Source organism: Pagrus pagrus (assembly GCF_965226575.1).
Source record: "Pagrus pagrus genome assembly, chromosome: 17".
In the NCBI taxonomy this organism is placed as follows: domain Eukaryota; kingdom Metazoa; phylum Chordata; class Actinopteri; order Spariformes; family Sparidae; genus Pagrus; species Pagrus pagrus.
The window spans coordinates 12,112,709-12,137,831 of record NC_140201.1 but is presented as its reverse complement, the minus strand read 5'-3'; the positions used below and the strand labels follow the sequence as shown (position 1 = coordinate 12,137,831).

Genomic DNA, 25,123 nt, shown 5'->3' with positions numbered 1-25,123 from the left:
TGTTCTTTTTTTTTCTTGTTTAACAGTCAAGATGACCAAGTACACATTCCCATTTGCAGCTGCAGCCTAGACGTCTGTTTGCTGGAGGGTGAGACCATACTGTATTACACCCAGGCACATCTGGAAGCTGGCACCAAAGCCACCACACATAGTAATGTAACAGCTGGGTTCAGTGCTTTCCTTAAGGGAAATTTGAGCATCAGTCAGTCTTTTGCCACAACATGGTCGCCCCCGTCTGTACACAGATTCAAAACCTGCATTCTTAGTTTCCAAACAAGCTGCTTTGACTCCAGCTACGACCAGTATATTATAAATATTTGATTGAACAAATTTACATCAAACGTCTACCATATCTAATACAATCAGAATTGTTGCTCTAGTCTAAATGCCTTTAGGCCTCAAATGGTAATTACAGTAATGACCCTTTTAGCAAAGAACCAAGGGGGAAGACAATTATCCTTCTAATTTGTCCGTCACATTAGGGATCCACCCGATGACTTTACTGGGAATTGTTTGCAGGCTTTTCTGTCAACAAATGATCATCCTGGCTGAGGGACATTTAAACTAGTTTCCCTGTTATGTCCTTCTACTGTCATCGCTGTCTTTGTCACTTTTCCACCCCATCACCCAACCTCCACTACTGCCAAAGACCCTCTAACCCTTCCAAGGGGGATGTCAGAATGGCTGCTATTTGTAGGGTTTTATCTCATTTAAATGGATGTAGCTGACAGGGTCAACGCTGAAGACAGACCATCTACATTTTGTTTACGTTTGTTGGCTTTCATGGTTAAAATACAGTTGAAGCACATCCAATGTCTTTATGGTAAAGATATTGTCTGAGGCGTGACAATGACACCGTAACTGACAGTATATGACCGCTTTCATATTATGCATTTTAAAGGCTGCAGCAATGATACCATAAGTCTGAAAACATTTTTTTGTGATTATATAAAGAAATAAATACAGTTAATTCAAACTATGTCAACAATTGGATAACATGTGGCCTATTTCTAGGAAATCCTCCTGTGGCATTTTGGCCCACAGTCCACAGCACAGACCTACAGGATACAAGCTAATGTTTTCTTGGCCCACAATCCACAGTGCAGACCTACAGGACACAAGCTGAATGTTTTAGTAAGCCAGGGTCCCATGGTGAGACACATAGCCCGGGTACACTCCCCAAAAGACATGTTGTGACTACAAGGATTAAATGAACTTACATCAGTTCCCGCAGTGAGACATTACATCAACTCTGATTTCGTCTTGGGGAGCAAAAGTACTGGGGTAAGGACCCTATAGCGTGTTTCTAAACACACTCAGAAATGACTAATAAGCTTTCTGTGTCAGGATGAACTGAATCTTTAAATGCATACCGGTCCTGAGGTGAAAAGCATTTACTGTTGCTCAGAGACGTTGACATAGCTGAATAATTCCTGAGCTTCAATTAAACATGATAATGGACATTTAATGGTTGTGCCTGTGTGTAGCTGCAAATGAGACAGCAAAGGAGGGGAGAGATAATGTATGACATATTGACAAACCAGTCCAGAAATGTGCAGATATTACCACATTAATTTCTCATCAAAAATTAAATAAAAAGGACTGTAATTATCTAGACTGACTCTACTTTCCTTTTATGCAATTTAACATACAGTATAAATACTAATTCAAAATGCTAGTACTTATATATATTTAATCATTCCTATTAATATCAAAAGGGTCTGCCTGAGATCTTGGGAATAAAATGTAAATTATTTAAATACTGTAGGAGTGACTTAACCCGTTAACAGGAAGACTATGCCCTCGGGAGAGATATTCGAATTGAAATGGTTAACTCCTTTAATTTATGTTTATCAAGATACAGCCAGTGGCACGTTTAAACCGTACCATTGTGAATCATTTTGAAGCATCAATTAAGCATTCGAATGGACAATTAACTCTGTAAATGTTGTTTGGCCATGCAGAGGAGCTGCAGGCTTCATATTACTGAACACACAAATACACCAACAGGCTTTCCTGTGTCCAAGAACACACACTTTCTCTTCCTCGAAACTAGTCTACAACAGCCATTTATGACAGCAGGATATTAAAAACTCTGAATGTTTATACTTAAATATTAAGCCAAACCTCACTGCCAAATGACTTATCCCCTTAAACCCCCCCCCCCCCCATCTCTCTCTGGATATCCATCTTTCTCTTTTTGCTTTTTTCTCTGTTGGTTTCCGTCCCTCTTTCTCTTTTAATTTCTTCTCTGGATCTCCTCACTGTTTAAGCACCTCGCCTCTCTCAATCTCTCTGTTGTTCCTTTGTGACGCTCTTTGTTTTTTTTTCTCCCTCTCTGCCCCTGATTCTCTCTTGGATATAAATCGTTAGGAGATTATTATCAATTCAGAACTTCATAATTCGGGCAGCAGCAGAAGGAGGAGATTTTTATGAGCTGAGTGGCTGACCTATAACACACACACACACACACATACACACACATACAAACACATACACAGTCTGTCCTGATAGTTGGCAGGCCTAGAGCCAAGCGTCTCCCTCTGAGGTCTCATGGCAGTGTCTTATAAACTAAACTAACCCTGCCAAAGAATATTTGTTCATTTAGTCTCTCAGAGACAAATTTGGAATTGTTTTCACACTGCTTTTTCCACTAAACTAAACTAACCCTGCCCGAGGGCTCTGCCATTATAATTTATTTTCCTGGAGACAAGTGGATTGTAGTAGACCAGAACAACATATGGCTTGCGGGGGAGAATTATAGTCAAAGCAAAAAAGAAAAAAGAAAAAAAAAGTGGAGTATCATTAAGTGGGATTGTTTATAATAACGTGGAGTAGATGAACATCCTAAGAATGCTAATTAAACAGAAAGTAAATCTGAAGGGGGTAGAACATAATAAATGCAGAGGAGGAGAGCACAATAAAAGTGAACTTCAAAACCAAATACAATGCAAAATAATATAATCTGCTCGGGTTAATGATTCCAGAAATGATTTAATCTGGAAACAACTTTTTTATTTTAACTTATCATTCTGGAGCTCCCTTGTTGATATGTGTTTCCCCTCACCACCAGGACTTAAAACCCGGCATTCCTTCAACTAGATCAGTAGGTGAAAAAACTGCCTACTCATTCTAACAACTGGGTGTTCAACTCTGCCTTTTCATAGCACTGAGATAGGGATTTCTAGGTCACATTGGCATTCTTATGGTCGTTTTTTGCTTTGGACAGTAGCCAGGCCATTAGCAGTTGCCATCTTGCTAACGCTTGTGCGGCAGTGGGGCCAACAGTAATACCACAGGGAAACGTTACGCTGTAAAATCTGACAAAGTGGCTTTACTTAAAATATTAAGGAAACCGATTATCTCAAAATTACCAAGTAAAGTAGACTAATAATTTGAGGTTGTTAAAATATATTAGCTGTTACAACTTGAATGTCATAGTCTACTTTACTTGGTAATTCAGAGGTGATCGGGTTCCTAACTTTTTAAAAGTAAAGTCAACTTTTTAAATTCATAGTATAAAAGGGGGGAATTCGATAAGTTGTCTGTTTCTGCTTTGATAAAGAATGACACAACTTTAATTAATATGTCTTTAAGTTCCCTTAGTTCTTCCAGTAGGTTGCAAGTAGATCCAAAAGATACAAAATCAACATGTTCGCATATGCAGTAGCCTATAAACTACAATCAGGTGATGCGTTTGGACCATTCCTGTCTTTGAAAATATAGCTTTTTAGAGAAATACGTGTCTACATTTTCAGCCACCCAACGCTCCCTTCTGCTAATATGTAAGAGCCGACAAGGCAATGGAGATGACTGACAGCTGACAGGAGGTAGCCAATCAATCACAAGCTTGTTAAGAACTCCACTAATTAATCAACTAACCTATCACACTGACACCCCTCATTAACATGTTGATCAACCTTTTAAACTAATTAAGATCAATTAAGATCAATTATACCAATTAAAAGCAAATCTCAGAGAGAGTGGTCAGGTTGTCTGTCAATCAATCAAGGAGAGAGCCTGAAGGAGAGATGTGGAGAGAGGGTGGTTACAGAAAAGAGGAGAAGACAGGGGAGGAAAGAAAGATGAGAGAAGAAAGGGTAAAGGAGAGAGATAAGAGAGGAAGGATATGTTGAAGAAAGAGGAACGGGGAAAGATTGATGAAGTTTAATAATGACTCATTCTCTTTAAAGTGCAAAATGCTGCAAGTGCACATTTAGAATACTTCATTGGCTATCTAAATCAAATGTATGATTGGTAACTTTTCTTGTTTTTTGGGGCGTTTTGCCTTGACTACATAGGTCACAGTGACTCAGAAGAGAACCACACAGATATCTGGTCATTCTTTAAAAATCAAACACAAGCAGCGCTTGCTGTGAGGTGTCATCTGGGGTCGTATTCGACCTAATGAGCTTGTCATACCCACAGATGGGAAATTATGCGGAGTTAATATAGAATCACCACTGAATTAATTTCAGTTTAATTTGCTTAATATGCCTAATTGATCACAGCCCTGCAAGAGGCACACAAGACCAATACAGTAAAAATGCGCGGGGTCAAAAAGTAATCTCTGTTCAGATCTAAATACTTAACTTCAGTAATATCAATAAGCGCTTAACCAATGAGCATAAAAGCTGGAATAAATATGTAAAACAGGAATTCAACAGCTATAAGGATACACAAATTAAAATGTCTTTCATTAGACTTTCAGTTAAAAAGGATATTTCTACATTGGTTCCCATGAATGTCCACATTTGCTCAAGGCAATGACACCAATTTGTACCTCAAAAGCCATATTCTCATGATAACTTTTAATACAGGGAACTTGTCTGTCTGAAAATGTTCAGAGAGGCTTTTCACTGATGCCAATGAATGCTGGCAATAAAATTAGCAAATGAAGATAATTATTGTCTAAAAGGAACCACAGTGTTTAAGTGTATGTATGAAAAATATACTGTTGTGTGTGGGCAAACAGACGGCGGAAGAAAACATTTATTTTTTTAGGATTAAACTCTATTTTATGTGTTTTTCAAAACATGACTTGTAAACGCTAACATCTCCAATACTGATAAACTCTACAAACAGGGCCCAGTTTTCAGGACAGCACATGGCACTAGTCTCTGCTCCCGAGAGGTGGAATTTTGGATGGGTGCACCATATTTTCCTTGCCTGCTGGTCTGCTCTGTATTTTGGCGACTTGCTGTGCACTTGAATGTGCAGGAGTGAGAGGCGAGGCACAGCGGGGAGTGTTTCTGTAATAATCAAGTGGCACAGTGCAATTTTGGTGTCAAGCATGACTATGATTTACGCTTGCGCTGCCCGCCTACTCAGACCAGGTCAATGGTGCGGATGGAGGTAGGTACGCTTCACTGTTTTCTATGACTTTATTTACACTAGTTTAACTTTATAGGAAACAACGCAATGTTTTGGTTCAAGAGGATTTAGAGGAGACAGTTGGTTGACAATAAAGCACCTATTGATGAGGTTTTTCCAATCACACGCAAAAAAACAAATACTGCCCTTGTGTACTTTGTGAAGTTGAATGGACTTAATGCACCATAAACTAGTGAAGTAAGGACAAATGGTGCCTACAAGTACACATGAGACAAAAAGAAAACACAAGATTATGAAAAAAAAAGAAAACAAAAACAAGTTAAGCGTAAAATATACACCCTGTCTGTCCCAGTCTGTCTGTGTAGTTGTTCCACACATTCAGCTCTCATTATCGCCGTTCGGAGACATGGATGTTGCCAAATGAATTTCTTAATGTTTTCCACCAGTTTGGGTTTGTGTCAAAGAAATCTTACTCTATGCCTATGAGCAGTTCCCCGAGAGAAAATGAAAAAGTAAAAGAGAGAGAAGTGAGGGATGGAGAGAGTGAGAGAAACCGTAGTAAAGAAGAGATGGCAAGATCGGAGTCAACAAGCGTAATTAAAGGCAGTTAGAGGCAAGATGATGGGGGAAAAACTGTCAGTTGAAAAGGAACAGAAAAGCAGCACGGAGAAACGGAAAAACAAAAAGGCGAAAAAGGAAAGAAAAAGGCAAAGAAGCTACAACAGAACTTCGAAAGGTCCTGTCGTTAACAAACACAAAGACATCTGTAGATACTGTATAAAGAGAGTCCCGTTTATCACAAATGAACACTCTTTATGCGTACATGAAGGTGTGAGTGCGTACATTAAGACGCCTGTGTCTGGAATCACATCTTACCCATCTTACCTTGATAATGTGCGCTGAAACCACGATAACGGTGGTTGCCATCAGTCACAAAATGCAGCCGTAGCCAGTTCTTGTTGCTAACGATCGGAGAGGGAACATTGCTGCCTGACAACCTAAAACAAAGACAGAAAGAACATTTGTGAGAAACAGAAAAAAGCACACAACCACTCACACACACCTACACACACAGACACACCTGGAAAACCTCAGCCCATGCTCTATTATTTTCACCCAATACTACAATGGGCTCTTGAGGTTCAGGAAGAATGAACAAGTGTTTCAGAAATGTCCTCGCTCTGAAGATGTTCAACTTATATCAACTAATTTAAAGGATAGACACACACACACACACACGTCTGTATGAATACATACAAAATGTGGAGCAGGGGAAAACACACAAAGCCGTGTAGCCATTCTGTAACAGAACACAGCTGAAGTCTGTAAAACAAGGTAGCCAGGCTGTAAAAATGTCACTGCAACAGACACTAAAAATGAGCCTTAGGGTAAGTTTAATTTACTTCAGATGTCTTTCACGTTCTCTCTCTTGCCTGTGAACCCCTTAGTGTGTGTGTGTGTGTGTTCGTGTAGCTGTCAAGAATGAATTGAGAACACAGTCAATGTGTCTCAGACTGAATTACATACAGTGAGTGTCAGGACTTCACCACCCAGTACAACCAGTTTCTGCAGCTTAACCAGAGAGACTGGAGGCGCCCTAACCATCAGTGTTTCCCACAGAACAACTGTATACTTGTGGCGGCAAGGGGTGGGCGCGTCGGTATTTGATGACCTTTGTTTTTCTCTACCAGCAACGTTATCCGCTTTCTTCGTCTCCCAAAAAACACACCTCAGGTTTAGATTTTTTCCAGCCGTGATTCCGTCGTCGTAACAGCAGGTGCGCCGTGTGTGGAGGAAGCTTCTTGTTAATCACGTAGTTGATCAAAACAGCTGAACAACATCACATTAGTGCGTTTACAGAAGGGATGTATTAACAGAGAGCTTCTCACCCTCTGCTAAGCATGTGTGAATGACAGTAGACAGGAGGGGAAGAGTGAGGGCAGATTGTCAACTTGCTAATTGATCACGGATGGCGAACGGATAAAAAACATTTTTTATTTTTTTTAAAATGCTAAAATGGCTCAACAAATATACTTAGGCATCTGTGCAGCCCACCCAAGCAAAATACATGTGTGGGAAGAACTGACCATACTAAATGAAGTAGAAATGGCATTTCTTATCGATTGTTCTGTTTGCCAAGAAACACATAATTGACAGCTAGTTAGGGGGTTTGACCCAGCAACTCTGATCACACTCTCAGTTATCATGTCTGAAGATGCAGATAAAAACTGCTGCTGCATTGGACCACATCATAAAGGTTATATTTATTCGTAATATTTTGTCCCCTGCTCTTCACCTCTTTTAATAATCCTAATAAAAGGGATATAGAAATATGACAAGGTTTCAAACTACTGTTCTGTCAGACAGCAGTATTCCACTTTTAACAATATTACCTTTTTTTGCATTGAAGCCAACTTACGAACTGAGGCTTTGATGGTGCACATCATTAGTAGATAGGACCCAATTTGCAACTCTTTCATCAAGTGGGCAGGATAAGATCCCTTAATTGGCTGAGAAGCTGAACGAGGCTCTCGCGGTTGGCAAAGTGAAGAGTGTTAGGTCACCGTTGGCAGCCTGAGAGGAGGTGACTGCCTCCCAGTTGACACTTAGAGAATAAAACACCCTTGTTCCTGCATAACTTCAAAAATCTGCAGCTCAAATACAATCTCCGCTGGCAATAATCCCCCTCTATACATCAATCCTTTGATGTATGGTGCTTTTCATCTTGTAGCGTGAGCCAACAGGTGCTGTTCCCCTCCCATTACATTTTCATAGTGGAAAATCACCTTGGCTGTTACATTTGAGACACAGGTATACGCACACGTTAACAGTGTAGAGTATGAAGTGTGCTGCCCTCTCATGTTCGCCTGTCTCCTTCTATAAACCCCTGCTGTTAACCTTCGCAGTCCATTAATATCAACACACACACACATTCACGCAAAAACGCATGCTCACACACACACTCGTGGAGAGTGGCATCACAGTGTATGCACTGCTATCCAACACCCGTGCCCTCTAATAACCGCGATTGAAAGTGGAGCACAGAAATGCTGAGAAGGTGTTTTAGAAGGTGTGTCTTTGTGAGTGTGGTTTGTATGTGTGTGTGTGCGTGTGTGTGTGAGACACAGAGAGAGAGTCACCTTGTGCCCTAGATCAGTAGGATTCTCTGATGTCTGCTATTAGTCACACACACATACGCACACACAAAGTGGTTTCACAAGCCCCGATAGACACAAACCGCCTGATTTACATAGTAAATACGGCGCCAACACAGCAATGCAATAACACAACCATGGCTGTAGGTGAACAACATAAATAAAAAGAAATGTCCTTAGTAGGCGCCTACATCATGAGATTTTTTACATGCACTCTGGGGAAAAGAAACACTGTAACAGCGGTATATATTTTTTAAATATGTTGAGGCACTTCTTTGCTTTTATTACAGACACTGTCGCAGTAGGGAGATGACTGGAAACGAGGAGGAGAATGCGACAAAGTATTCAGCTCGGACACAAACGGGGAACGTTCCACCAGTCACTGTAGATCACATTCAGATAGACCGCTGAAATTGTTCCCGAATTGAATACACTATGGCAAATCAATGCGGAATTTGTCTGTTAACTGGGAGAGCAATTGGACAGTAAATGGAAGCGATGGAAGAGGTTCAGATAATAGAAATGCTGAAAAAATAATCACGGACATCTGAGTCCCCGGGTTCACAAACAAGAAATGACATTTCAGATGTCAATACTTGTAGGTAGGTAATCTATTTATCAGCATAGATCTGGACGGAGACGATCAAATTAACTCTGGGCTCTGAAAAAACAAATATCTGAATATCTGAACTTTTTATCTAAAAAATAAAAACAAAAAACTGGAAACAAATCCAGAATATTATAATGCAACATTGCTTGGATGAAGACATGAAAACATCTACTGAACAGCCTGTACAAGTTACAGTATAACCACACTAGGAAATATTATTGACTAAATAAATGACTAATAGATCACTAGTATGGCCAAACTCCAGGTTCTACGGATGCTAGGATAAAATGTAGGCAAAACACCTTCTACGTTTCTGCATACCAAGGATAATACATGTTACTTATTACACCAGCATTACGACAGTACTTGTCATATTACGTTCAGATTACATGTAAATGAGGTTCATGTCAAGAGGCATGGCAGTTAGGTGAAACAACTGCCAAGCTAGCAGTTTGCAAAATGTGTTCGTCTTTAGTTTTAAAACCACTGAATATCGGGAGAACTTCCAACTGTGTTTGTGTCTTTCCCTAATTGTCACTAATTGTTTATTGTGCATAAATCTATCCAGAGCACAAGCACAGCTTTGTCACAACATAAAAGAGATAACTGACCATAAAGAAAGGGGAAGTTTCTACATATCTAGTATAATGTTTCAACATATCCTTGGTTTGCAGAAATGTACATTGCAAACATTTATTCTGGCAATTGGCTTGGACTCTACTTATTCACAACCCTCAAGTATACATTCATATGAAGTATGCATTGTTGGAAATGAAAGGGAATAAATGTCATATAATTTTATTTTAAATAGCTGTTCGTGATGTTTTGTTACTGTACTTTAGTGTGGTAAATTATGAGACACTTCTTCTCTGTAGTGCACAGACTGTAAAAGATTATGACGCATACTTAATAATGATTATAGCAACAGGCAGAAAAAAAAATCAGTACTATTCTCAAGGGACCCACAAGTACCTGAAATAGGTTAACCTTTTTCCGAAGAAAAATTCTAAGCGCTGGCCTCGGTGTAGAGCGAAACTGAGAGACAGGTTGTGTTAACAATGGGCACAGTGCACCTTCAGAGAATGTTCACTGTGTTAACTGAGCTAACAGGTGTCACTTCAGCAAGATCTTGCTCCTTCTCCCTCTGTATAAAAGTGCAATCATTATTTATCATAACTATATATGTCAAACATGACTATAATCTGGTCCTATTATAATGTGATGCGGGCCACCTTCCTCCTCCATATTCTCCCTCTCTCTCCCCCTCCTCTCCTCTCTGTGTCTGTTCACATGTCGGCTCTTTCTCTCTCACGCACGTATTATTCATGTTTACAGCTCTTAATTCACTTCCTGCTATGACATCATTACCCAGAGTGCATCATTAAGGGTAGAGCGTGTGCATATTCAATCTGTTCCAATATTAAAATACGAATTAAATCATAAATCTACACAGAGCCTGTGTGCGTGTGACGTTAAAATATTAAACTGCATGCTCAGGAAGCACTTAACAACTGTGAGCTGCAGGATGAAGGTATAATTAGAAAAACCTCTCTTGCAGCAGTAGCTGGAAGGTTAGAGAAACAAGCTGGCGACTAAAAAGGTCACCAATCTGGATCCCCACAGCAGCTGGAACACCTCCTCCTGGTGCTCTTTGTCTCAACAAAAACTGTTGAGATGTCGCACAGCGACGGCGTAGGTCCCTGGCATGAGTGTACATGAAGGACGATGATATTGGGAAAGACCACGTCTCCTTTCGCAACTACTTACATGGACAATTAAAGCTTAAAATGGCGCTTACAGCAGAATGCCTTATACTTCCAAAAAACATCAGCCTCTGAACTGCTGAGAAGCTAGTTGATTTTCCCCGTGTGGACAATTTGTAATGCATTATTAAATCATTCATCTATACTGATGGCTTCTCTCTGTGACTAGTAAGTGTTCTCCCAAGATATCTGCTATAAAAGCACTTCAGAGCTGCCGGGAGGTATTATAGATCATCCTCGGATCGGCTTGGATGGTTTTTTATTTTTAATTCTTTGGTCTGAGAGGGTGTCAGTCTGTGACTTGACAGTGACATAGTCAGAAAATAAATGGTAAAAGCCAGGCTTGCCTCTAAGGTCTTCTAGCACTTTAAAACTTCTTAAACTGCAAATACAGTAACATTTGTGTAGATTGTTGGACAATTCCTAACTAAAATCTTCTAAAAACATTTTGGTTGAGTTGTGTACTTATGTTATTCCAAATCTTTCACACAATGTTCAAACCAAAGAAATCCACAAGGTTACTCATGGTAACGGTGTGATTCATTTGGCTGCCTGTCGCTACTTCTGAGATAGGGAAGTTGGCGAACGAGACTCAACTTAATACACTTAACATTATAACAATACGTGACATATTATGCCCAGATTACATGTAGATGAGCTGACTTTCGGTGCTCTAGATCATTCTGTAGCCCTCTTTGAGTCAACAGAACTGGATGTTGTTAACAAGATGTGGGGATCGTTTGCAGCTGTTGTGTGTCAACTGAATCTTTTCCTCACACTAACCAAACAAATCCTGAAGTACAGCGTTGTCACAAAAATTGAAGGTTAATAAATTGAAACATACTAATTTAACATATCAATGGTTTGCAGAAGAGTACAGTGTTAATATCCATTCTGGCTACTGGTTTGATTGTCGATTTTAGTCTACTCACAGCGTTTTTGCAACATATGTAACTGTTAAGTCCAAAACACAATGACAAAGAAAAAACTGTGTGAGATGTTCTGTTGTTCCCATCTTGAATGTAAATTGGTGTCCTTCTCTGGAGAATCAAAGGAAACGACTTACTCTAGTGATATTTCCCTCTTGCACAACACTGATGAATAAAGCACAGTAGATCCCAATGCGGTACAACTCCTTTTGGGAGAAAATGTTTTATAATGCTCCAAAACCTAATAGCAGTCTGTCAGCAATCAGCCAACAACAACAGCTGTTCCCGAAAACTTCAGAGAGGTCACATTACAACTACCATTCTCTGAAAATCAGATCTTACCAGGTAAATATATGGACGCTCTATGTTCAAGTACTGTACAAGTAGATAAAGTGGAAAATAAATACAGAGATGGAGATTGAGTATGTTACCATTTATGTGTGTGTGTGTGTGTGTGTGTGTGTGTGTGTGTGTGTGTGTGTGTCTATGTGTGCGTGCAGAAGACAGAGAATATCAAGTGGAGAGTTGCCAGAGGGAGCAAGAGAACATAATTGATTAAATACACTAGACCAAAAGAGCATCTCTCCCTCTCTCCATCTCTCTGTCTACCATCCTCCCATCCATCCTCTGAGCCTCTCCTCCTCCACGGAAATACAAACCCGCTATTCCACCGGCGGTATTGGAATTAGAGAGAGGGAGGGGGAGGAAATAAAGAAGCAAGAGGTGGAGGGAGGGTGGAAGGAGGCAAAGATCGATGGAGGTACGGGCAGACATGGAGGGAGGCAGGGAGGGGGTGAGGAAGACACACAGAGTCTGACAGAGGTACACCGGTTCGTTTGTTAACTTGTTAATTATTCATTTTAGCATTTAAGCAGAGTGTAATCACGAAATACAAAAGCCGTATTACAAGTGAGAAGATTTTAGTAATTTATGAATAAAACATAAACAACATCTAAATCAAAAAAAGGTCATTTTCTGCCATGTTGAACACATTCCAGGAAACATTAGATTGTAATCAAATGAAGGGCGGCTCACTTCTCAGAGCTTCATTTTGGAAACTGTAGCAGTTCACTAATTTAATGTGATTGTGTTTACAGAATACAAAAATAATAGAAACATCAGAAGACGAATAGGTATATAGTATATAGTGACATTTAGATTCATAACTTTTGAATCTTTAGACATTTCAACATGCTGTAGATCAAGTTTTGACACTATGTCACATCTCAGCCAAGTGTACACCCACTGTGAAGTCACCCATTCATTTGTATACTACTATTCTGAAGCCTCGAGTTTGGCATCCGTCACCATTTTGTTTTTTGGGGGTCAGAAGTGACCATATCTGGATGAGAGGGTGGACGTGGGGAAGATACACATTGGTACATCTCAATCCTGATTGGATCTGACTGAGAACTTGTGGTAGCAACTTGTCAATTACAAGGTAGCCACGGCCTGAATCACACCGTGCTTTAACGTCTGTGTTACTCTTAATGGGACTACAATTTTTAAAATGATCATCACGCTGCATTGAAGAAGACTTAAAACTAACAATTGAGACCATAAACTCGTTAGGAAACTCCTTAGTGAGGTAATAAATCAAGTGAGAAGCAGGGTCATTTTTTCATAAGCTTTACATAGGATTAGACTTGTTCTTGAGACCAGTGGAACAATCCGCTTACTCTAATGAAGAACAGCGTGAACCAGTTTGGACGAGTTACCTGCTGTTTTTTTCTGTTATGCAAGAAACTCCCACAATTCATTTTTCCTTAGCACTATGCTGTTGACTCCAATTAAAAATGTATTCCTTTCATCGTACCATTTTTCTTTATCGACTCTGGGAGATGCAATCAGTCATCAAGGCCTAATGTTGCATTGCTCATGCTGGATATTCTGTTATTTAAACTTTAATTGGATAGTGTGGGTGCTTTTCATTATACGTTTCTCCTCGCTTCTCTCACTTGCGTTTCTTCCTCATGTTTCAGCTCCTCCCTGTGAAGATGCACGAAAGAGACGCAAGCGAGGAGGCGCCAGGAGACACCTGTGTTTCCATTGATGTCTGACTTGAGAGAATGGTGAAGTGTTTCTACCTGCTGTGTAATGGATGGCTCTTCCACACGCACATGCAGCATCCTTTCGGTAGTAACACGAGTTAGAGAGCTACACGAGCCAACAGCAACTTCTCTGTGTGCGTGCGCGTCTGTGTGTCTGCTTGTGTGTGCATGTGTGTGGCTATTCACAAGACAGTGGGGGAATGCTACTTAATCAGCCAATCTGTCTTAATAGCCTCCTCTAATTAAGACAGGAGGGAACTGCCACACACATACACCTGCAAATACATGCGAGCATCCAGAGAGAGAGAGAGAGAGAGAGAGAGAGAGAGAAATTATTCAATCACACAAAGAGAATGGAGCACACACACACACACACACACACACACACACACACTGCAGGAGTGTTGGGCTGAATGTAGTCTAGGTGGAGCCATCATCAATCAGTATACAGAGACAGAGAAGTCCTCCCCGTGTGTGTGTCTGTACGTGTGTGTGCTGTTTAGATACATTGTGTATGTATGTGTCGGAGCGTGTTGTTTATATGTGTGCGTATGTGTTCGAGCTTGCGGGAGCGTGCCTGCTGTGTCACTCTCCATCAATCTCAAGTGGGCAGAGAGTAATCAGTGTTCACAACAGGACTCTGCTCCGGCTCTCCCTGCCCTCCCTCTATCTCATCTAAATTTTTCTCCTCCTCCTCCTTTGCTCAAATCCTCATAGAGCAGCAAGGTGGTTTTAAGAACTGACTTGTTGACACGGACAGCTGAGAGCTGAAGCAAAACATAAGGGGGCGGCTGTGGACCATATTGGGGAAGGAAAAACTCTGACGTTCATAATTTATAAATTGAGCAAGTACTGTTGGCATTACCGGTGAGACCATTAAAATGAGAAAAATCACTCGCACACTTCTGTGGCTGGCTTTCATGGCCTGCGTTAGACCTAGGGATGCCAGTTTCGGTTAATTTTGCTTTTGATAAGCCGACACGCATTAATGGGTAGCTGGGTTAATTCTTGAGAAAACAAAAAACAAAACACAAAATGACATGAAATACAAGGGGCACTCTCCTTTTAACCTGGAGTTCAACTGAACAGATGAGCCCCCAGCGAGGCTCTGATTGAGGAGCACTTGTCTCGGATAACTGGACTCATTTCCGCACTTGGCTTTTGTCACTTTGCCAGCCTGGAGAAAGGACACACACTGGATTTCATCTCCCAGTCAGCGCTGATGAAGTTACAGGAAGTTAACTTTCCTTTGTGAAAGCCGTCCAGCAGTTACTTATTAAGGCTAACTTTAGCCTGTCTGCCCCGGCTAGCTTGACTCTTAACTCATCGTTCTTCTTCTCAAAGCACTTTTCTGTATGTTCAGTCAGCAACATAATCTTTGGCTGCGAGCCAACCTCAGACATGGCAGCAGGGCAGTTGTTCTTAATGTGATACAGCAAAATTCTCGTAAGACTTAACTTAAGAGTTGGATCACACATTTTAACTTGCATTTTGACTTTGTTGCCTTTCTGGAGGAAATGTTCCCACACTGAGCTTCTTTTGGCTCGCATCACTTATTCCCTCAGAATGCTCTAGCTAAGCCATTAGCAGACAGTGTGTCTGTATGCAGATTAATTTACAGACCGACTGTTGACATCCCTAGTTAGATCCCTTAGCTCCAAATAAGAGAATATTTAATGCAACAGCGTAAAGTGATAGATGACAATTTGCTGCCAATTTTGTGGCCCTTTGGTCTATGCTTCGATTTTTCTACGCCATCAAACACTTTTTGGATGAGCTGGAGTGCCATCAGAAAACCAGGCCTTATCTCCCAACATCAGTGTCTAATCTCACTAATGCCCTTGTAGCTCAATGGGAGCAAATCCCTGCAACCAGATCCGTTAAGCTTGCGGTAAACCTGCAACCAGAAGAGTGTTATGGCAGCTTATTAACGATCGTGATTTTGGTGATTTGAAGATTCTGGTGTCCACATACTTTTGGCCATGTATTGTATCTTCAAAGCGCATCTGAATTAAACCAACAAATGACTTAGGACTGCTTAAAAATTATGAAGACGGCTCAAATCACTGACTGTGACGCTCTAAAAAAGCATATAATGAGCATAATGATGCAAATTCATCTCTGACAGAACTACTTTTAAGAGTTGAAAACGATTTAATTGCTAAATAAATAAAACCTAAACGGAACAGTATGGCTTTACAGGCAGAAACAGCTGAGTTTTGTTTATTATAGAGGGAAGTACCCTGTCTAAAACATTGTATACCATCTGTTGGGTAATTTATGCTTGTGATGGCAGAGCAAGCAGGTTACAAATCCAGCTAGCTACTTCGACTTCTTGATGTGGGGGAAAACACAGCCCCAGCCAAACACTCGTATGTATTAAATCTAAGAACAAATACTGGCTTTGATTTGTTACACTACAGTGCGCCAAAGCAGACTGAATATGATATTTTGAAATGTTATCGTACTGGCCCATAAGAGAACTTTGGCCCTCAATAACTCTGAATAAAATGTGAGTGTTTTAAACACATTTTGCATTGGTTAACTTATCAAAAGGGAATAGTTTTTGTGTCTTTTGCGTTCCTTTTGTGACAAAAGAACTGGTGGATAAAGCTCGTGAATGCCCCGTAACAAAGTTAACAACTACAGTATCACCCCCCCTTCCCCTCTCCTGACTCTCATCTTTCATGTCTTCCTCCTCGCCTCTCTTCCTCTCTCTCTCTCCAGGGTTTACTCTCTGTCACTCTGTCTTTTCACTCCTTCCTTTTAGCTCAGTCTGTACCCAGAAGCCACTGCAATTCTGGGCGGCTCCTTTCTCAAAATCTTTTCCTGTGTGTGTGTGTGCGTGTGTGTGTGTGTGTGTATAGCCTGCGGGACAGCACAGTAATCAGAGCAGAGACAGAGAACAGGGGAGAAAGCGGGAGAGAAGGGGGACAGAGACAAGGAGAGGGTGCTGGTGTTATTATTATTACATTACATTATAATATAATTTCAGCACCCTAGCTACTGACTATTCAACGCGCCACACTTTTCCTAGCACATACACATGCAATGAAACACCCAGAAACACATGCGACCAAGCAAATACATAAATACATTCACAGACACACAGGGACTGGGTTTAAAGCAGGGAATTACAATGGCAGTGTGTTTATGATGGTAGAATTGATTTGCTGTGGCCTGGCCCGACTACATATCGTGCTTCAGTGGTGCTCAACCTCTGGCATGGCTTAGCACCACCTGGAAAGGTTATTCACTGTGGGAATGGTAAATATCAAATTTCACTGCCCAGCAACAGTGACCTGAAAAAACAGTGTCGCTGTAGTGATGGCATGCGTTCGCTGTCATTAATGTCAGAACTTGCATTACTTACAAATAAACTACGATAACTATTAAAATATGCCTCTCTGCAGCTCCATTCAGTGCAGATACAATTATCATTGTTACAGACCTTAAAACAAGATAATAAAAAATCAGCAAGTAACCACCAGAACAGCGGCTGTGTTTTTACCCATATGTATGTGTTTTTGATTCTCTGTAAGCCACAGGCAATTGTTTGGATGACAGTTGAAAATTACAAAGATCAAATGTGTACGAGATAATCGAAGCTCTGTCACGGTGCTCTGTGAAATTAAGTGCAAAAGTTGAAGATGCCTCAAAGCCCCGGAGCAGAAGTGACCTATTTAAGGATTTTTATCCCCAGCGAATGTGTATAACGTGACTTTGTTTGCATAAACACTATAATCGAATTATCATACACTAATCTAATTATAAACCTTACTTTGATTCTAAGAGTAATTTGATTAAGATGTTTACTTGCGTGGCAGAAGAGGATTTATCTTAATGCACCCATCTTAATGCAATCTTGCGTAGTGCGCGTTGATTGAATTCGTTGTCATGTGGCTTCTCCCTTAAAGGCAACCAATCAGGCGGAAATCTTCCCGGTGCCTTTTTCAGCACCTTCGATGTAGCAATTCTGCAGTTCGTCCAGATTTGAGACATTAATGCCAGCTGTGAAAATTGACAATGTCACAAACCGGGCACGCTGCAGGGTTCGGAAGAACTCAGATGGCCGAGCTTAGTCAGCGTATAGTGTTTACATCTTTGAGCAATCTTTCGATAATGCTGCTAATTTCACACGTTTTAATGCTGCAGTGAACACTCTATATGACCGAAGTAAAAGAAACGGAGGATTAAGTCGTCCACGTGGCTTTAATGTAACTGCGGATTTCAAGTTTAGCCGTATGTACAGGTAGGAACTGTCAGATAAAGTTTCTTTGTGCGTGTCTGTCTCGGTCTGTCCTTCTCTGCCTTTCTCGGTCCCTCTCAGTGCCTCTGTCTCTTTCTTTCTACAACCTCTTTCCTCACCCATGAGTCCCCCTGATGGCTTTCTCTTCCTGTGTCTCCCCCCTTCATTCCCTTTATTCCTCTTTCCACCTCTCTTCCCCTGTCAACTCTCATCTCGCCTCCCCTCGTTCCTAATTCTGCACCTCTGCTTTCGTCTCCTCCCTACCTTCTTACCTCTCATCTCCACTTCTTCTCTCCTGGCTCCCCATGTCACCCCAATTGCCCTTTCTGCTCCTCTTGTCTACCCATTCCTCTCTTGTCTGCTGTCTCTTTGCCTCTCCTGTCTTCTTCTGCGTGACCTCACACTGCATCCCTAAAACACCATGACACCTCTCTTGCCGTCCTCCCATTTTGCCTCCCATCGCTTCTCTCCTCTATGTCGGCTCCCACAAACAAGAGGGTGTGGTCCCAAAAGATTTGAGTAATTTGTTCCAAAGGCTATCGAAGGTGTGGGTTAATATTGGGGTAAATTTGCTTAGACATGCCTAGACAATAGCCGTGTAGACTTAAATTATGCTTAAGGCCACCAGAAATTGGATTTAAAAATTGATGCCCCCGGAGAAGCAGTGTGAAGGTCACTTGTATAACCTTTAAACCCCCAGTGTTGCAAAAACACAGGCACAGGAAAACAGTCTGCATCGTGAACTTGTTTACAAGCTCTCTATGAGAGTCATTTGGCCTATGAATGTGACTGGTAATGGATTCTCCGGAGTCCTCTCTGACTCCGAAATAAGTGGTTGATGTAATTTGCAGCAGTTCATTTTGGGAAGAAGAAACAGTGACAGAAATGCTCCTTTTCCGCGTGTTTGGGGTGTTTTCTTACTCTAATCTAGAGACGATCAACACCTTTTCTGATGCAACAACACCACTTCACATTGAAATTAGAGCCACGTTTAAAAATGTTTATTGAACTAAATAAATCCAGAAAATGAGAGAAAAGAAACACCATCAAACCACTGAAGCTGTTTATAGTTTTTATGTTTTATAACCGAGTCTGACAACAAACATCCTAAAAAATTCCTCAGGCTTTCTCAAAGACTAAAAGGCTGTATTTCACTGCCATCTATGGTTGGAAGCTTCAAGTCTGTTTCACTTCTTGGTGTTGTTACAAGTGCAAAAGAGTACACTCATACACCCAGCAGTATGTACTGACTGTTCATGTTCATGTCTACGTCACTATAGCAAAGCGAGATGTTTAACGGTTTTCAAGGGCAATCAAGAGTATACAGTACAATGCAACATATTTGAGTGTTTGAGCGACACACTGTATGTTCCTGCTGTTCTAATGGTGTAAAATTATGCTACTTACAAACGCTGACGGATGTCAAAGCCTTTAGCAGGAGTTAACTGGTATATTGCCATCAGTTCCTGGTCCTGTTGGGCAGCTGTCACGTAGGAAACTTACTTTTCGGTAATTACATTTGTAAGCTTCTGAGCCAAATACTAAATGCTATAGTTCCTCAAATCACTGTCTTAGCCTTAGTATATAACCTCATCTGTCTACTAAAGAATGCGATCATGAACATAAATATGACTTGTATTATTTGCATGATTAGATCCAGTTCAATACGTCATGACCAGTGATGAAACTGGTAGACACTTACAGGTACACAGTGGCATTTTCTTCTAAACTATGTTCTACATTCCATTTTGTGTTGTGTACCATCAGGCCTTAATAGTAAATACATTCATTCATCCTTGAATAAATGTGAAACCAGCATTGTTAACGTCCATGTTTACTAGCTTGCAGTTCCTGCATTTTGCTGGCACACGGCTACGTTTCTTGGCGCATTACCGCACCTGTCAGTCAGTGGAATAGTGTGAAACCATTGGCACGAATGTGTATCCCATACACATCAAAACATAGTTCTACTAGTAGTAAAGAACTCCACAAGGTCCTTTTTAATCTTGCACAGAAAGGCTCTGACTGCTAGGGTGTTTCTCAAACATGAGTGACAGTCTTTACTAACAGAAAATTGGGATGTGAACTTGAATCAGAAGTCTAGATCCAGGCAGGCCTGTTAGTGTGTATAAGCTTGTGTTTAGCCTGTATCTTTAGATACATATTTGAGATAATCAGATATGTGTGTTTGTTTGTGTGTGTGAGAAAGAAACAGAAATGGGGTGTGTGCTTGTGTTTCAAGGTCAACTCTCTATTTCCTATTCGGGATGGTGCTGCTATCCCAGCATCCTCTCTGCCAGCAGCATTGATTAGCACTCGGCAAGCATAACATCATGCACACACACACATACACACACACACACACACACACTTAAACTCTTTGCCTCTTACACGCAGCTCTTTTTCCATCTCTCAAAACTAATTTTACAAGCTAGAAAATGCTTCGATGTTCAGAAATCACAAACATGTGATGTCTTATGATATTTGTATAGAGTGAGAACAGACACAGACAGAACAATACAAAGCTGAGCAAAGCAAAAACACAGACCAATTTCAACACTGCACAGAGTGAGTAAATTTTGATTGATGATGTTGGAGAAATTGGGTTTGTATCTCTGGGACTAACCGGGACTCCTTTCCAATTGTAAAGTACTTAGCTGTTTCTCCCGATAAAATCAAACAAAATCAGCAGGTTGGCCATGCCTGTCACAGTGGAGCTGGTGGACCAGGTAGCAGGTCGAAGCTATTTCTTTTAAAATACAGTAAAAATGATCAATAACAGAAAGAATTGTAAAAATCAACAAAACAAACAAATGCATTTCCAGGAACATCATGATGAAAGTGTATACAAAGATTACAAACCAATAACAGAAATAAAGGTATAACTTCTACCACCCATCCATGAAAATGCCGATAATAGGAGGGTCTGATAAGTCTAATCAAGCAAAATAAGTGAAAACACCTCTGAAAGGTGGGTTGTCGGTGTTTAGGGCCTTAATATGTTCTAACAGACTTACAAATGCTACTTCAACTCTAACAAAAATGTGCTCTATGCTTTATTATGTTGATTACAACCTCCTCCGCTCCCATTAGTGCCTGGTGTGATTCTTAAAGATGCCCTCTTTGATTCACTCTTGTTCGAAGCATTATATTAAGTTTATTGTTATGAGTTATATTTAAGTATGTTTCTTCAACCACACAACCCTCTCATTGTGGTTAACATTTGACTTTAACTTCGATCACTGATCGTGTCTGCATGTGTTTGTGCGTAGCAAATCAATACTATCTTCAATCACATGCACCCATGTGGTCTAGTGGGTGTCAAATACATAATGTAGTGTTGAGATGCTCAGATCTGCCTCCAGGAGTTTCTTTACATTCCTCTTGCATTGCAACTCAATATTGTTGAGTGCATGCTGTTTCGTGTGTTGGTGTACAGTACCAGCAGTGATGATGATGCTTCGGTGGTTATCATAGGAATCACTATGTTGTTGAAGTGGGGTAAGAGGGTTTAGTGTGGGAGGAAGGATTTCATCTTGCCAAACTATCATTGAAACAGATGCTGTTTTGAGCCCTTGGCACATGGTGTTAGCTGCTGAAACACCAAGGTTACTGAGATGGCTCAGGACACTTAAAGCTTCAACTGTAAGTAATATGTATGCGGTTACATGTAGTTGGCTTAGCTCTTGTCACATATTGCATCTGAATTGCAGATTGAGTCTTCTACAGATTGTGCAATTTATGTACGTATCTGTGCTGCACTGTGGCGTCTGGCCAGAATTAACTGTCTGCTAAACCAACTCTAAAATAAATCGTAAAAAAAAGAAACATGTCACTACAGTGATGTGACTCCAGGCACTTGGCGACATGGCTCCGACTCTGGCTCAAACCTGACAAAATTAATTTTTACTGCCTCTATAAAACAAATCCTTGACAAGCGAGAGACTGGTAGATGACAGACTTGGAATAGCCCAGTCGGCCAACACCATGAATGTGGTGATGGGCTATCAAGCAGGGCAGGTGCTTCTTAAAGCACTAAACAGTGTGCTGTATTCTTGACTAATGTAGGGAGCGTGAGAAAGATGCAGAGGTATAGACAGAGATACAGAGATACAGAGATACAGATAGATAGATAGATAGATAGATAGATAGATAGATAGATAGATAGATACAGTGGGAAAGAGAGAGAAAGAGAGGGATCATCTTGTTTAAAATGCTCTACTTGGTTTCAAGGGCAACTGATTCTGAAACAACAAAATATAAAACTTGTGTGCGTTTGTGTGTGTGTGTGTGTGTGTGTGCGTGTGTGTGTGCACGTGTGTACTGGTGTGTGTAGTGTTAGGCTAGGATTACAGGCACTTAGCTCACAGCGATATACTACTCTCATAGGCGCAAGCACACCTCCCTGCATACTGATTAGAAACAAGTGTCTGTGTGAGGAGAATCTCTGTGAGGGGGAATGCGTGTCTTTAAAGAGGTGTCGGTGTGTGTGTGTGTGTGTGTGTGTGTGTGTGTGTGTGTGCGTGTGTGTGTGCGCGTGTTGGCCTGTGTGTGAACATGGATGCTGGCGACATCAGTGTGTGTTGGTGTGTGTGAGACTGCTGTTGTCAGCCCGGCAGCGACTGATAAACACAAAACAAATTCTCCCACACGTTCACATATTAGCAAATCGGCCATTAGCTTTCTCTGCTAATTGCCATTGGAAATTAGCATTTTAGCTATTAGCTTCATTCACAAATTGCCAATGGAAATTAGTACATTAGCACTTAGTGTCGCGAGGCAATTGCTAAGGAATCAGGCAGCCCGGCCTAGTTCCAGAGAGACTATCCTGCAACAAAGGGGTCAGTGGTTTCAGTCCTTCAACAGCCAGGGCCAGCATACTGTTTTTCAACGGTAAAAGATCTTATTGGCACATTTTCACATAGACTGGTGTGCTGTTGAGAAATCATGTTATGGGTCTTGGGACTTCTCAGGGGCACTCTCATTTGCCAAGTCATCCTCAAATGCGTCCCTAAGTTGGCAGGTAATCTTCTGAATATTTATCTGTCCTCCCTTTATTCTGTTTTGAAATTGTGCTTTGTTTGTTACGTTAAAAAAATGACTGTACAATCATCATGAATCACTGGCCATGACCAAAACTGGCAATAAAGTGTGTTATGGTGTTAAAATGCAACAACAGTAACATTAATGCCGATCTTCAAGATTGACAGAACAGACAGACAGAGACGGAAACAGATTTCAGCTGGAAACAGATATATGAATGTAGAAATTACATCTCAGTCAGTCAGTCCGGAGCAGACGTGTGACTACGGGCCACTAAGCTAATAGGTCAACTGGAGAAGTGACAGTGGTGCAAGAAGTACTCAGAGCTTTTCCTACATTCAACATTGTACTTAAGCAAGCATTGAAACTCACTTCTCATTATAGGTATATGTTTCTATGTGGTAGTTTAACCGTTTTATAAACATACGTTAGGTTTTCTATGTAAAATTAAATCTTTTTAATTAGTTCTACTGTATGATTTGCCCTCACCTGTTTCTTCGGTTTTTGCTGTCTGCCAGTTTTGTTCTTTGGATTACAGCTTACTTTATTAAAGCTTGCTTCTGTACTTTTCTTTACCTGCCCGCCTTGGTGTTTTTGCATTTGCGTCTTCTCTTGCCAAACTTAGCAAAGTCCAGTACATGAGTAAATATACCGTCCACCACTGAGAAGAGATGGCATGTTGCTGGCATCACTGCTGAACAAGCCTCAAAGAGAACAACAGTCTGGCGTTTTTATTTAGTCTCCTGTTTTGTATACAGCACTTTGCCAGGGCTTTCAGTGTGCACGTGCTACCTCAAATAAGCTTTGGGAACACACCAAATGAAAAAGACCACTGACAACAGATTCTGCCAGCAGAAACTGCTGGGCTGATTCACTGTCTGTTAAGTGCTAGCAGCACTAATGGCAATCACATTGGTTCTGTCCTTTGGTCCTCTAACAAGGTAGGACAATCACAAACCGATTACACAGAAATCTCTTATTGCTGATGTGTCGAAAAGTTGCTGGTACAAGTGTTTAGTATTCTACCTGCCCAGTTTTTTAATGTCATCTCAATGCGTCACTTCCCACTATTATTATCATCATTCTGATAAGACGGATAAATAAAGGTTGTTTACAGAGAAGTGGGATGGCAACAGTATTGTTTACAGAGTGACTTTCTGTCAATATCAAGCTTCAGGAGTTTTCATGAGGACAAAAAGGACACAAATCAACTGATGCCACTGTATACACTAAAGGAAAAAGAATAGATATCACATGGTTGCACACGAGAGCTACACACATGTACACCGAATTCTGTAACAAGCATAGATTCTTAAGCAGAAAGGCACATTGGACTCCAATCTTTGCACTGAACCTAAGTACAAAATCAATTTAATTTCAAACCAATTTCAGCTCCTTCTAGAGCAGTAAAGGGGTAAACACAGACCGTTTCATCCACTGTATTGGAGACAGTCCCAGGTGCTTTAACATGGGAAAAGGGCTTCAACGATGAGGGCTTAGTGAGGGGTTTGGAAGAATGTATACATGGTTTACTTTCACATCCCCATAGGGTTCATGTTCGAGTTCAAACATTATACATTATATTCTGCAATTATACCATTCAACCTACATTTAGAGGCACTATAATGTATTGAGACGTGAGGGCTTTGTTGTTACAGTGTAAACTAACATCACTGTTATTTCTGGATATGAAGCATGTTTTCTAATGGTAGGTATTCAACTGAAAAAAGGGCATTGTTTTGCCATGAGGGGATGTACCTGGACAGCACACAATGCTGGGGTACACCCTGGCATTTAAACAATGCTAAATTGGTACTGCGGGTCTGGTTCATGCCAGGAAAACATTCTCCAGACGATCACAACGCCACCACAGGCATAAAAGAATCCATCGAATCAGGCCGTTTGTACCACAATCTGACCCTGTCATCGAGGCGCCTCAAAAGAAACGAGGGAACATTTATCCACTCCTTAGAAGCTCAGGTTTGCTGA

At 40.8% G+C, this 25,123-nt stretch overlaps 1 protein-coding gene across 4 annotated transcripts in view; it reads right to left on the bottom strand.

Annotated features, from left to right (window-relative positions):
• The window catches only part of csmd3b (CUB and Sushi multiple domains 3b), a 341,165-nt gene that overhangs the window by 138,043 nt on the left and 177,999 nt on the right, over positions 1–25,123 (bottom strand). For all 4 annotated transcript variants that reach the window (XM_084380344.1, XM_084380345.1, XM_084380346.1 and 1 more), the window contains exon 6: positions 6,220–6,332. In XM_084380344.1, the coding sequence (XP_084236470.1) occupies positions 6,220–6,332 (113 nt within the window). The remainder of the gene's footprint in view (positions 1–6,219; positions 6,333–25,123) is intronic.